Source organism: Rana temporaria, chromosome 1, assembly GCF_905171775.1.
Source record: "Rana temporaria chromosome 1, aRanTem1.1, whole genome shotgun sequence".
Lineage (NCBI taxonomy): Eukaryota > Metazoa > Chordata > Amphibia > Anura > Ranidae > Rana > Rana temporaria.
Window position 1 is genome coordinate 129171100 of NC_053489.1, and position 14885 is coordinate 129185984.

Below are 14885 nucleotides of genomic sequence, written 5' to 3' on the forward strand. Positions count from 1 at the left end.
AATTTATGATGGGCGCATCTAGATTTTTTCCCCTGCCATATATATTTAGAAAGAATAGATTGAAGGGACTTGAAAAAACTGACTGGAACTGGGATGGGCATACATCTAAATAAGTACAATACTTGAGGTAGATGTACCATCTTAAATGCTGACAGCCTACCCCACCATGAGAGTTCGTGTTTACCTAAATTAACTAAATCTAATTGTAATTTCTTTTTCATAGGAATATGGTTTTTCGTGAATAGACTTCTTTTAAATTCAATACTTTTTTTTATTGTTTCCATACATATATAGCAGAGAGAGAAAAAATACATATCCATATTCTATATTCAGTGCATTATATGTGCATACAAAAAATTCATTGCATAGGTTAAAAATTTCCTTCAATCCCATTCCCAACCCTCCCTCCCTCCCTCCTATCTTACTTTTAAAGTGCATACACGTTTTTTTTTGGTTCTGTTCCTTTCCTTAGATTATTCTTTACCTAACTTTCACTGATTAAAGTGAGCGGCCTATTTTACATAACCAGTGCTCCCATATTGCATTAAATTTTTTGAGGTTGCCCCTTCTAATCCATGTTCCCCTTTCCTTCCCAATTGTGCTATTCATTGCGTTAAACCATTCCTCTACTGTGGGTGGATTTTGTGCTTGCCATTTTAGTGCTATCAATTTCCTCGCCTGAAACAGGCATCTTATAACTGCTACTAATATATCCCTCTGCCCCATTCTCTCTTCGATGCATCCTAATAGACAAACCCTGGCTTCAAGTTCCAGAGTGGTTCCAAAGGTTGCATTTATAATGTCCAGAGTCTTAGCCCAATATCTATGCAGTTTTGGGCATTTCCACATCATGTGGATAAGATCCCCTGTATTTTGACATCTGGGACATTTGTCATCTGACTTCCATCCAAATCCATATAATTTCTTGGGGGTATAGTAGACCCTGTGGAGGAGAAACAAGTGAGAAACCCGTTGTGAGGGGGCTAATGAAACCACTGTCCCCAGTTCCAGTATCCTGTCCCATTGGTCATTTGTTATGAGTCCAATATCCTCCTCCCACCTCTGTTTATTCTTGCTCAGCTTCTCTTTTCCTATTAACTGATCGCTGATCCGTTTGTACAATTCTGATATAAGACCTTTCAAGACCCCCGTCTTGATTAGTCTTTGGAGATGCGTGAGCTTTTGCCATCTTACCTGCTGTAATTTAAATTGGGCTTGTAATGCGTGTCTAACCTGCAAATAGGCAAAAAACATAGAATTTGGGATGTCATATTCCCGACTTAGCTCTGAGAAGGGTTTTAATGTGCAGTCTGTGTAGAGTTGTGCCACTCTGGTTATCCCACGTTTATCCCATTCTTTTAATTTTCCCATGGCCAAAATTTCTTTTAAGTTATTATTTTCCCATAGTGGGGAGTATTCTGTTAATCCTTTATAGCCCAAGGCAAGTTTTCCCACTTGCCATATTCTTACCATCATCTTTACTGTTGGACTTTTTACCGAGAAAGAGTTGGCCTCTAAGGTCTCTATTACCGATCTATGAGGAGACCCTCTTAGTATCATTTTCCCACTTGCATTACCTCCCCCCTCTATGCTACATCCCCCCAAATGCTGCAACTGCGCCGCCAAAAAATAGCTATACGGATGCGGGACTGATAGCCCTCCTCTGTCTGTTGGCAGTTGCAGTGTTCGGAGACTGATCCTTGCCTTTCCCTTTTTCCAGATTAGGGTCCTAAAGAGGGTCTCTATCTTTTTAAACCATCGGTTATCAATCCACACTGGGGAGTTGTGAAGTATATACAGCAATTGTGGCATCCAGATCATTTTAATAAGGTTGCTACGCCCGGCCACCGACAGTGGCAAGTGTCCCCATACATCCGCTTTGCGTTTAAGTTTGCCCAAAAGTGGCACTAAATTATTATTTATAAATTGTTCTGGGTTACGTGTTACCACGATGCCCAAATACTCCATCTTCTCCCCAATTTTTAATTGCGGGATTCCTATCCCATCCATATTGCTTACCGAATCCACTGGTAAGAGTGTTGATTTTTCCCAGTTTATCACTAGGCCCGAGAATCGTCCAAACGCTTCTACTGTTTGAACTGCAGTTTTAAGGGAGGTTGTAGAGTTGCCCAAGAAAAGGAGGATATCGTCCGCATATAGCGCGACTTTTTCCTCCTCTGCTCCTCTCTGGAACCCCTGTATTTCCTGTCTAGCTCTAATAGCAGTTGCCAAGGGCTCAATTGCCAAGGCGAAAAGGAGAGGGGACAGTGGACATCCCTGTCTCGTTCCCCTCTCCAATTCAAACGACTGTGAAACTTCATTATTTATTTTTATTTTAGCCCTTGGGGAATTATACAGTAGCTTTATCCATTTAATGAAGGATGGACCAAACCCAAACTTCTCCAGAGTGTACCAGAGATAGTCCCACTCCAGACTATCAAAGGCCTTGGTAGCATCTAATGATAGGATAGATCTATCTCCCGCATTCTCCGTCGGGGTCTGTAGGTTTAGGTACAGCCTTCTTATGTTTATACTTGTGGATCGGTTTGGAATAAATCCTGACTGGTCTGGGTGTATTAATTTCTGAATAAATTTGTTTATTCTCGTTGCCAGTACCTTAGCCAAGATTTTTACATCTGAGCAGAGCAAAGATATCGGTCTATAAGATGATGTATCTAGTTGATCCTTTCCTTCCTTCTGGAGCACTATAATAATTGCTTCTAGCATTGAAGTGGGTAGCCTTCCTCCTTCTATCGCCCAATTCAGCGTTTTTAGCAATTCCGGGAGCAGCACCTCACCGTATTGCTTATAAATCTCTGCTGGTAGGCCATCCGGCCCTGGGGACTTTTGATTAGACAGTCCTTTAACTGCCTGTTGTAGTTCGAGTAATGTAATTGGGGATTCCATAGCATTTCTATCCTCCTCTGATAGAGCTGGGGTTCCTATTTCTCTAAAGAATTCTTCCATTTGCACTTTAGCTTCCCCCTTTTTTGATCTATAGAGCTCTTTATAATATACTGCAAACGTGTCCACTATTACCGATGTTTCAGATGATATCCCACCTCCTACCGTCCTAACTGCGGGAATGTTAGAGGGCGCCGTATTAGTTTTCGCTAGGAGGGCCAGAGTATGGCCCACACTTTCCCCTTCAGAAAAAGCGCTCTGCTCCTGGAATAGGCGCTTATTTTCAACTTTCTTGTTGATCACCAGCTTATATTCCTGTTGCTTCTCCAACCATAACCGTTGTTTAGTCAATGTTGGATTTTCCACATATTGCTTTTCTGCTTCTAGAACCTCTCCCCTGACTTTCTCCTCCCATTCCCTAGAGTTCCTCTTGATCTTAGTTACCTGCTGGATCAATATACCCCTAAGGAACGCCTTTAGGGCATCCCACACCACTCCCTCTGGTGCTGTCCCTGTGTTGAAATCCAGGAATTCCCTTAATTTGATACTAATTTCTTCTGATTTCCCCATCACTTCTAGCCAAAAGGGACTTATTTTCCAATTACTTGGAGAGTGTTTTTTCCCTGTGCTCAGTGACAGCACCAGAGGAGAGTGATCAGAAACCCCTCTTGGGTAGTAGGATATCTTACTAACTGCCTGTAGACTTGCACAGTTTCCCAGGGCCATGTCTATTCTTGATAATGTAGAATATGTACTTGAAAAGCAGGAGTACTGCCGCATATCTGGATATTTCACCCTCCAAATATCCCACCACCCAACCTCTTTCAAAAATTGACTTAGATGCCCTTCTCCTTCCCCTGGGCTCTGTGTCCCCGGTGGAAATCTATCCATTGTTCTATTTAGCACGTTATTTAAGTCTCCAACCACTAATACCGGAATATTTACCTTGTTTACCACAAATTCTGTTAATTTATACAAGACCTCCATCTTAAAGGGAGGAGGTATATAGATATTCGCCAATACATATGGTACCTTTTCTATCAAACAGTGCAAAAAAATATAGCGACCCAGTTCATCTATTCTAGACTCTATACATGCAAATGATACACCTGTTTTTACCATTATGCTCACTCCTCTAGAGTAAGAAGAGTGGACAGAATGGTACTGGCTTTGATATTTTTTTTTATTGACCAATTTTAACTTTGTTTCTTTAGTCAAGTGGGTCTCTTGAATACATATTACTTCCACCCCATACCCCTCCAGAGTAGTGAAAATTGCGGCTTTTTTCACTGGGTCCCCCATCCCCCGCACATTCCAGGAGCCTATATTTATCATTTTAGGTCTCATACCCATCCAGGCATATCAAGCAGAAAAAATCCCTTAACATCATATATAAGAGAAAAAGAAAAAAGGAAGAAAGGAAAAAAAATAAAATAAAAATGTGTATACAGTTTTTGAATATACCTAGGGAAAAAAAGCATTTAAATGTACCTTCAAGTACATTTCCTTCTCTTGTGCTTAATAAGTGATACGTGATACCTGTGCTTTGATATAATTTTCCCCCCCCCTCCCCCCTCCCCCCCCTCCCCCCTTGCCTATCTAGGCCAACCCTTAGGGCTATACCTGTGACCTCTTCCTTCCGTCCTTCCCTTACATTACCCTTATCACCCATATCTGTCGTGGTCCCGTGCGAACACCTCCCCAACACCCGCTCCAAAAAAAAAAAAAAAAAAAAAAAAAAAAAAAAAAAAAAAAAGAAGAACAAAAACAAACAAAAAAAAAAAAAAAAACTAAAAAAAAAAAAAGATTGTGTATGTATATATATATACATATATATATACACACATACACATACATATATATATATAAAAAGAGAAAATGTGTATATATAAAAAAAAAAAAAAAAAAAAAAAAAAAAAAAAAAGGAAAAGAAAAAATAAAAAAATTTAAATTCCCCCTCTCCCCCCACAATTAGTGGGTTTCTTATTTCTTATTTAATGTGCACACATATTAACGTGTGAATATAAATATATATTTCTTTTCGTCCCCCCCAACTTCCCCCTACCCCATTATATGTCTATCCATATCCTAACTTCTATTTTTAGTATTAATTTTTAATATGTGTTTAAAGTGCATTTGCTTTTCTATTCCTTTCCTCCTTGGTATTTCAAAAAATAATTCCTACTTTTTTTCCAAAAACCCCCCCCAAAAAAAAAAAAAAAAAAAAAAAAAAAAACCCGAACCCCCCCCCCTCCCCCTCATTACATTCCCAATTTATAACCCTTATTCAGTCTACTCCATAATATCCAGTCAATCAGCTCATAGTTTCCTGTGCTTTATTCTGTTCCAGCCACTGTGCTGCTTTTCCTGGTGTATCGAAAAATTGGGGGCCTTCTACAGTCATTATTCTTAGACGTGCTGGATACAATAGCGCATATTTGATTTTATTCTTTAACAGGTTACGTTTAATAGGCATAAACTCCGCCCTACGTTTACTAAGTTCTGGAGAAAAATCTGGGAATAATGAGATCCTTGAACCATTGTAGAATATGTCTCCTTTTTCTCTTGCTTTTTGCAATGCTGCTGTTTTATCAGTAAAATTAAGAAACTTCAAGAGTAGGGGCCGAGGATGTCCATCCCTGAGGTGTGCTCTGAACGGGACTCTATGGGCCCTTTCTATTGCAAAAAGTGGTGAAAAGGCATCTTCCCCAAAAGTTTCTCCGAACCATTTCTCAAAGAACCCTATGGGGTCAGTACCCTCACTGTGTTCCGGGAGGCCCACCACCCGAATATTGTTTCTACGTAACCTGTTTTCGATTTCATCAAGTTTGAATGCCTGCCATCCATTTTGTTCCTTTAATTCTTGCATCTGTTGTTTTAATGTATGCACCTCATCCTCTACTTGGCTCACTCTCTCTTCCACTGATGTTACCCTTTGTACAGTCTTTTGCAGTTCCTGGCCCATTATCACTAATTCTCCCTTTATTTCTTTTATTTGATCGGACAAGTTATTCAATGACCCCCTACATGCGTTTATGGCGCTTAATATCTCCTTCAATGTTGGCTCTTCCTCCCGCCTGGGGTCATCTACTGTATTTGCTAAGGAGACTTCTGCAAAAGTTTTTGCTGATGCCATTGCACCCCCCCCTTGGGGCTCCACCACCAGGTTTTTTTTTATTTTGGGAACTGATGAGCCTTGCCCACCACTTTTCCTATCTGTTGCTGTCCCTATTTGATTTTTAACCTGTGTTTGTGGGTGCTGAGCCACTTTTCCAGGTGACTTTACCAAAGTATGTGAAGACTGTTCCAATTTAGCTGCCGCCACCGCTGCAGCCACCTGCGCTGCTTTCTCCTTATCCTTGGCCGCACGTGTTATTTGAGGGCATCCACTCTCCTGGTTAGACTGTCCCTTTTTTGTGGTTGCTGCCATTCTTCAGAGAGATAGGGCCAAAAAAAAAAAAAAAAAAAGGAAAAGAACGTTTTTCCTTCCCCCCTTTTCCTTTCCACTAGTGTTCCTGGTATACCAATCCACTCAAAAATAATCACCAACGGTCACCAGTCAATGCTCAGTGTACCCTCAAACAAAATACTTTAGTGGCTCTTATTTTAGGCTGTTTCTACTACTGCTACTGTGCTTACACAAGTTCCCTCCAGTCCTGTGCACTGTTGCCTGCTACTTCATGTAGCTTTTTTGAGAGCCATCAACAGGAGAGAAAAAAAAAAAAAACAGAGAGGCATAAGTATCAGCTCAGCAATAGCGCTAGCATTCCATCGACATTTCAGTTCCAGTAGCATTTATTTTATAATCCGTTACTCACGTGACCTGTCCAAGGAGAGGTGAAAGTCCCGGTGTCCTGGAGTTTTTATATATTTATATTGGATCTCATAGGGACAGAGCAGAGCGGGGGAGAAATCTGGGAGAAATCTGGATTTCAGTACCTTTGTGCTTTCAATAAAAAGTACTTTTACAAACTGAAGCCAGAAATAAGAAAGATCAGGCAAATATTTCAACAGCTGTGTCTTTTTTTTTTTCTTTCCCTCCTTCACTCAGAGCACAGAGCACACTATCAGCGCTCAGCTGGTTCAACAAAATACTGTGAGAAGAGGGGACATGCACAGCTACTCCCTGGCTGTACACTCACTCCTCCGTCCAGACAAGCTATGCTGTGCAGTGTAGGATCTCTGCTATTGTTAATGAGATGAAAGAGTCTCTGTGCAGAGGGGGGGGAGACTAGTACGGAGCTGCTAGTCACCTGATCTCCCAGCTGAGAATGCAGTGTGCAGAGGATACAGACAGGATTCCCCTCAGATGCCGCACGAAGGAGGGGGGACCAGGAGGGGGGACCCAGCTGGGTTCTCACGGCTCCACGATGTCAACAGCTGCTGCTATAGGAAGGCATTGGAGTAGGTAAGATTTTTAGCCGTCCACTGTGCTATCCTATGCGGTGTAGGATGCACGCTGCTCAGGCATTGAAAGGAGGACTCCCACGCAGAGGGGGAGGGGGGGGCTGGAGCGAGGCAGCTCGAGCTCACACGGACATCTCACTCCTCACACACTCACACCTTGCACATCCGGTCACGCCCCCGCACGTGAATAGACTTCTAGTCGTCTTGGTCAATTGAATACCTAAGTATGGAATTTCGGAATCTGCCCAGTTGTATGGAAAGTTATGTTGTAGTATAGCGCTAGTTACTGCGTCTATACCTATGTCTAGGATTGATGACTTAGAAGCATTCACTTTGTAGTAAGATATCTTGCTAAACCAGAGTAGTAAATTTTGTACTTCAGCTAGGGAGGTAAATGGGCATGTTAACATCAGTATCACATCATCAGCAAATAGGCTAATCTTATGAGTTTGCTTCCCTATATCCACTCCTGAAATTTTAGGGTTAGTTCTTACGTGTTCGGCTAAAGGCTCCATTAATAGATTAAATATTAAGGGGGATAAAGGGCATCCTTGTCTAGTCCCGTTGGATATGGTAAAACTTCTAGATAAAAGGCCGGAAGCTAGAACTTGTGCATTAGGATTAGAGTACAGAGCTAGTATGGAATTCAAAATAAAGCCCCCAAATCCAAATTTCTGGAGAGTTAAGGATAAATAATCCCAATTAATCCTATCGAACGCCTTCTCAGCATCCAAGGATAGGAGCAGAGAAGGCGTTCCCGTTATATTTATATTGTGAATAATGTTTATTAGACGTCTGGTCGCATCAGAGGCTTGACGACCCTTGGTGAACCCCGCTTGATCCGTATGTACTAAATTTGGAATTAAGTCTACCAGTCTATTAGATATTGTTTTGGCATAGATTTTTATATCGATGTTGAGAAGGGAAATAGGACGGAAATTTGGAGGAGTTGTCGGGTCTTTTCCAGGTTTAGGGAGAGTCAAAATTAGTGCAGATAGCATTTCCTTTGGAAAGGAGGAAATTTTGGCAGAATGGTTAAACACATTTTTCATATGTGGGATTAGTAATGTCTTGTATAACTTAATATATTCACTCGTGAAGCCATCTGGGCCAGGTGCTTTGGCTATAGGTAGGGAATCAATGGTATTTATCAGTTCCATGTCACTAAAGGGAGCATTAAGCGTTTTTAGATAATTTTCCGACAATTTAGGTAAATTAATTCGAGAAAGGAAAGATTGAATCTCATTTATAGAAGGTATATGTGTATTGCCATCTTTATCAAGGTTATAAAGATTGCCATAATATGAACCAAATTCATCAGCTATTTTCTGAGGGAGTACTATCTTGTTTTGAGTGGCGGGGTCAAAAAGATGAGGAATTTTAGTTTTAGTCCTATAACCTTTAATTCGGTTAGCCAACATCTTTCCAGCTTTATTACTAGTTGCATAAGAGTTTGCTTTAAGTCTTCTCAGTTTAACATCATACGAATCTATTAGCATCGAGCGTAATTCATGTCTCAACTGGAATATTTCAGCTTTTAGGGTGGGCGAGGGGTCATTTTTGTTCATTGAGTCCAAAGTATTAAATTTTACAGTTACTTCGTCTATTTTTTTATTACGTTTCTTTTTGGCTAGTGATCCTAGTTGTATGAAGATACCTCGTACATAGGATTTATGTGTGTTCCTCCTCCAATCTTAAACTACACTCGGAGGGGACAATTTCTTTCACCGCTCCAGGTGAGTCTCGTAGATCATCAAGGGTAGTTTGAACCACCAGGGTGCCGGCAATGCTGATTATAGCAAAAAAACGAAAAGAACTCTGGACAGCCGCACTCCAAAATGACTTAAAATAAAGTTGGTCTTTTAATGTAAAAAGTACATACAGGCACTGCAAACAACGGATACAGATTGGCCGACGCGTTTCACGCTGCAATTCAGCGCTTAGTCATGGCTAACATAGGTTCACACTGAAAAAACATATATACCCATACCACCATCATGTGAGAAAACATTCGCCTATGGCGAGGCTAGATCAATTAAACAATTAGACAGTTGATTGCATACATATTAAAACCAATTTATATGGAGCAGGTGATGTAACCTATCTTGCAATTAACATGTTGAAGTGAAGAAAAAAAAAAAAAAAAAACCAAAATAAAACCATACATATGCCTAGGACATGTGAATAGACAAACCACACCTATATATATCTTAGGGTCTCCAAATAGGCAAAGTAACTATTGTAACTAATGTGTGACTCCACTTAAAGTTATATTTATGTGTATATAAAATAAGGAATAAAAAACGAAAAAGAAAGAAAATATATGAATGCAATCAACTGTCTAATTGTTTAATTGATCTAGCCTCGCCATAGGCGAATGTTTTCTCACATGATGGTGGTATGGGTATATATGTTTTTTCAGTGTGAACCTATGTTAGCCATGACTAAGCGCTGAATTGCAGCGTGAAACGCGTCGGCCAATCTGTATCCGTTGTTTGCAGTGCCTGTATGTACTTTTTACATTAAAAGACCAACTTTATTTTAAGTCATTTCGGAGTGCGGCTGTCCAGAGTTCTTTTCGTTTTTTTGCTACACTCGGAGGGGGAGGAGGAGCTGGAGAAGGAGAGCGGCCAGAAAGAACAGGGAGAATGAGGTATTTGCGGGCTATGACACTTCAAAGGATGTGAAGGGACTCGCAGTAATTTTTTTAAATCTTTATAGCACACTGGCGTGCTGTCTCAGGGCTAGGAGAGGCGGGATGGCCCTCATGACACCCCCGCCCAATCCCGTTGGTAAAATAAAGCGATATCAGCATACAACACGCACCCACGATTTCCTCCTGATTTTAAGCGGAAAAAGTGTGTGTTATACGCCGATAAATAAGGTATTTATTTTTTGCAAAACTTCTATACCGGGGATCGTTATCAGGATGGGGGAGACCTTTTGTAGCCCTTCATGGTCATCTGCAGCACTAGATCACATAAAATAATAAACAAAAGCTCAGTGGTCTGCTTCCGGGTAAGTATGACAGTGCTGGACCAGCTCTGCCCTATTTAAAGATGATTGCTGGATTGCACAAAAAGCTCTGATGACATCATAGGGGAAAAGATGATGCAAAAGCATTGTGCGGTACTGTGCTGAAACACAATATTCTGACTGAGCATTCTGTATCAGGATTGCAAGCCCTTCATGGTCATCTGCAGCACTAGATCACATAAAATAATAAACAAAAGCTCAGTGGTCTGCTTCCGGGTAAGTATGACAGTGCTGGACCAGCTCTGCCCTATTTAAAGATGATTGCTGGATTGCACAAAAAGCTCTGATGACATCATAGGGGAAAAGATGATGCAAAAGCATTGTGCGGTACTGTGCTGAAACACAATATTCTGACTGAGCATTCTGTATCAGGATTGCAAGCCAATGATATGATTAATTCAGTACCTGGGCTTTATACTACACCTGACACTGAAAGCCATCAGTTCCCGCATTAACACCCACCAGGATCAGACAATGGCATTGAAAAAGGGACTTGGGACTCGAGTGGTTAAATACAAATCGTGTAAGAACCTGAATATGTCTTTAGTTTTCTATAATCTCTTGCTCAGTAGCACTCATACTTGGAGAAGAAGGATGCACACTCTGAGCCAATCAGGGCACTATTTCTTTGCACAAAGCTGTCTAGACCTGTTACTAAGCGTGGAGAGGACAACAATGACCCAAGGGTGGGCTGCTGCGCCTTTAAGCAGGTTAGGGAGGGTAAAGGACCAGGCTAGATTTCTTAAATAAGGCAGAAAAAAAAGATCTTAGACCAGCCTTTGCTTTCTAGAAGGGTTGCATAGACTCTAAATACAATATAAATCTTTTGGAAGGTAAAAACTTTCACATATATCCGTTTCAATAGTGTATTTTATGTACTGTCTTGAGTTTAGCTTTCACTTATTTAAACTGTGTGGTAAAAGTTTAGATAATGCTTTCTGTAGTTTTTATATCACATGCATGACAAACAACAGACATTCAGTTAATTCAGTTAAGTACATTTTTTTAGATAATTTGATGATAAAAGGATAACATATCCGATTGTCTCAGGCTGTCTCAGGCTGTTTGTACTCTGTGATAATATCCTTCAGTTGGGAGGAAAAAAGAAACTTACATCATATATAACAACTATATAAAAAAGAAATCAGATGTACTAAAATCCTTTTGAAAATGTCACAGGTCTTTTTTGATACTTCTTACAGTGCACACATTAAGCCTCTATTATCAAACTGACAGTGCCAGGCTGTTTGTTTAACCATTTACTCCTTAATGACCAGGCCATTTTTTGCGATACAGCACTGCGTTACTTTAACCAACAATTGCGTGGATGTACCCAAATAAAATTGATGTCCTTTTTTTTCCTAAAAATAGAGATTTATTTTGGTGGTATTTGATCACCTCTGCATTTTTATTTTTTGCGCTATAAACAAAAAAAAGAGCGCCAAGTTTGAAAAAAAACAACCATGTTTACTTGTTGCTTTAATACATATCCAATAAAAAAAATGTAAATGTTTTCATCAGTTTAGGCCAATAGAATTCCCCCATCCACATTCTGTGTGTGAATCCTCCCTGCTGTCAGAATACAATAGGAGGAGTCACACACTCAATGTGGATGGGGGAACTAGTCAGTTTTTTTCCTTTGAAAACGCGGGTTGAACGAAAAAAAAAAAACTGATCAGCGCATTGGGCTATTGATTGAGTGGGGAAAATCAGGGCGATCAACTTCTGTACAACCTCTTTGCCCATATATACATCAAAATTCGGCCGGTCTCTGCTGAGCTGGCTGAAATTCAAACCATGTATGGCCAGCTTTAGGTCTCATTCAGATGGGCAATTATTCCCATCCTCTGTGCAGAGCCTCTGGCAGATCCATCTGCATCCACCTCGAAGCTGAATGCAGGCAGCCCATATTAGTGGAAGTGCACACAGCGCTGGCAAGGGCACAATCACATGTCAAGGAGCAGGTGCACTGATCTGAATACAGAGGCACTTCGTCATGCAATTTAGGCCGTGCAGCCAAAGGGTGTGCATCCACTATAGACTGCCTGCACACAGCTCTAAGTTGGATGCACATGCATTTGCCAGCTGCCCTGCACAGAGAACGCGGTAATTTGCCAATATGAATGAAGGCCCCTTGACCCGCCTCACCCTAAGGAAAGGGAGCCTTGACTGCTGGATGCTTGGCAACTAAGCGGGGCATCAACCCAATCAGGGAGTCGAAGTGGCTCCGTTGGGATTTGCTACAATGGCACAAGGTCACTGGGTGGAGCCCAAACTCTAGAAAAGGCTACGCTGAGGCACGTCCCACTACTTTTAAGAGAATCTGACATCACAAGAGTAGTTTCCCTGCATTCCCAACAGAAAGAGTTCCCCTCCCGGATTCGCCATGGACACGGACGCCTTGGTCAAGAGGGTCAGGGATCTACTAGCAAGAGGCCAAGCTGACTTGCTCCTGCCTTTGATTGCTGGTGAGACTGTTCCCCCAGCCCCCACCTCCCCTCCCATAATGATCTCCACGGCTGGTCCGCAGGGCCATCCGCGCAACCTCCAGACTGAGCCCCAGCCCTCCTAGGGCCACTACTAGTTCCTCTGGACTGAATGCGGGAGCCACTGGTGCTGATGGCGCTGGCTCTTTTTCTCACCCCGGGTCCAGACATGGCTCCCGGAGTACTTCAGGCCATGGCTGTGGCTCTCATAGGCCTCCCACTGTGGCTCACCAACTCCCCCCCACTCTAGGAGCCCCAAAGCCCTGCCTCATCCATTGGGTCACTCTCGGGTGGCCGCCCTGCTTCCCCCCGCTTCGGATCCACTGGAGACAGGCCTCTTAGACTATACAGGTTTGTTATAGATGCCCACGGTATAACCGTGACTGGCTTGGTGGTATTTTGATGGTTGTTATACTTGATATGTTCAACAAAGCTGTGGCCTTGCCCTACTTCCAACTTAAAGTAGTCTCTGTGTCTTTTTGGGGGGCAAGGTGAGTTGTGGTTAAAATAAGTGGGGGTTATAGTTAAGCCTAAGCTTCTCAGCAGGCATGAGCCTTTAAAAACAAACGTCCTTCATTAAATATGTTAGCCATAGATAATTTGTCAGACAATGCAGAAAATAGCAGTACTAATAAAGGAAAATAAAACAATGGTTTAAAATGTGAAAAAAAAATCACATGAATTGGTGACGGCATGTGAATGTATATACAGATTACAATGCATTCTGTACTTAACCTGTTACTCCTTACTTTTTAAGCTTTGCATGCTTCACTAAGACAAAAAGAACAGCTGTTCAGCATCGCATACAGAGCTAACCGCAGGGAATAACAATTTCACTTTAGTTCAAACATACCACAATATATATTTAAAACTTCCACATTATAGTCATCCTTCTTCACAAATGAAAGAATATAACAAAAGGTTAAACACTAAAGCGCTCTATAATGCTCACTTTAACCATAAGTTCATGCGTTCACTATAGATCACTGCTTAGTATTGTACTGAAATAAGAAGTTATTCTGTAAAATGAACACACAGTGCCAGTCAAATTATATATTCCTTTTTAAGCCTTCACATAAATCATTCTTTTAGAAAAAAATTTACTTGAGAAATCAATTGTTGCCAGGACAAAGTAATCATTTTCAGCTACTTACCCTCTGACAGCATGAATGAGTCTCAATGATGGGTAGGCAGTTCGTACTCTTAGTTTGTTTTTAAGGATTAGTGCATTAACCCACTCAACATGTTTCTCTCCACCTTTGACCATGAAGGCTGGAATCCACAGGACACTGTCATTAAGCATGGAGAGTCTATGTACAAACTTCTGCCGGTCAGTCTCATTACGAAAGCCTCCAAACGCTCTTTGTACCACCGAGGGGTTCATGGTAATAAAATCTGATTTGGTTCCAACGTCAGATGCAAATTCAACCACCGGAGCCAAGTTGCACCTAAAATATCAAAATAAATATGTTTAGAGTGGTTCTGTGCCATTATTTAAGAAAGGTCCAACCTAAAATGTAAAGCCAAACTCCAGGCAAACTGCTAAATACACAGATGAAATACAATATAATGGAGCTTGGGAAGGAGGACCCTACCTTGCCAACATCCAAACTATGACAAAAAGGAAGAGAGAGGCCAACTCAGCCTTTGTCGGATTTTGTAGGCACTACATGAGGCAGTAAATATAAAAAATACAAATTCTATTGGATATACATTAAAATACAACAATAATAAAAAATAGGGGTAGGGATTTTAAAAAAGCACCCTCCATCTATAAAGAGTCAACAGATACCCAATCCTTTAGTATGGAGACCAGAAAGTCACAATGTTTTACAGAATATATTTTTACCATATCCTGGTATTTTTGGCTGGCTTCTGGGGTTATCTTTATGAGGTTTTCCCCATTCTGAGCGGGCCTCTCTTCCTTTTTGATTATAATGGAGCTGTTTTAAATGTATTTAAATTTGTATTTCTGCTCTTCCAGTCCTGAGAATTACAGCTTTGCCATACAGCACAGATCTCTCTGGCCTAAAAACTGATTTTCCTCTGCTG

At 41.1% G+C, this 14885-nt stretch overlaps 1 protein-coding gene across 1 annotated transcript in view; it reads right to left on the reverse strand.

Annotated features, from left to right (window-relative positions):
* Nucleotides 1-14885, reverse strand: part of ST8SIA4 (ST8 alpha-N-acetyl-neuraminide alpha-2,8-sialyltransferase 4) — a 288178-nt gene that overhangs the window by 80957 nt on the left and 192336 nt on the right. The window contains exon 4 of the mRNA XM_040342799.1: nt 13988-14281. Coding sequence (XP_040198733.1) covers nt 13988-14281 — 294 coding nt within the window. The remainder of the gene's footprint in view (nt 1-13987; nt 14282-14885) is intronic.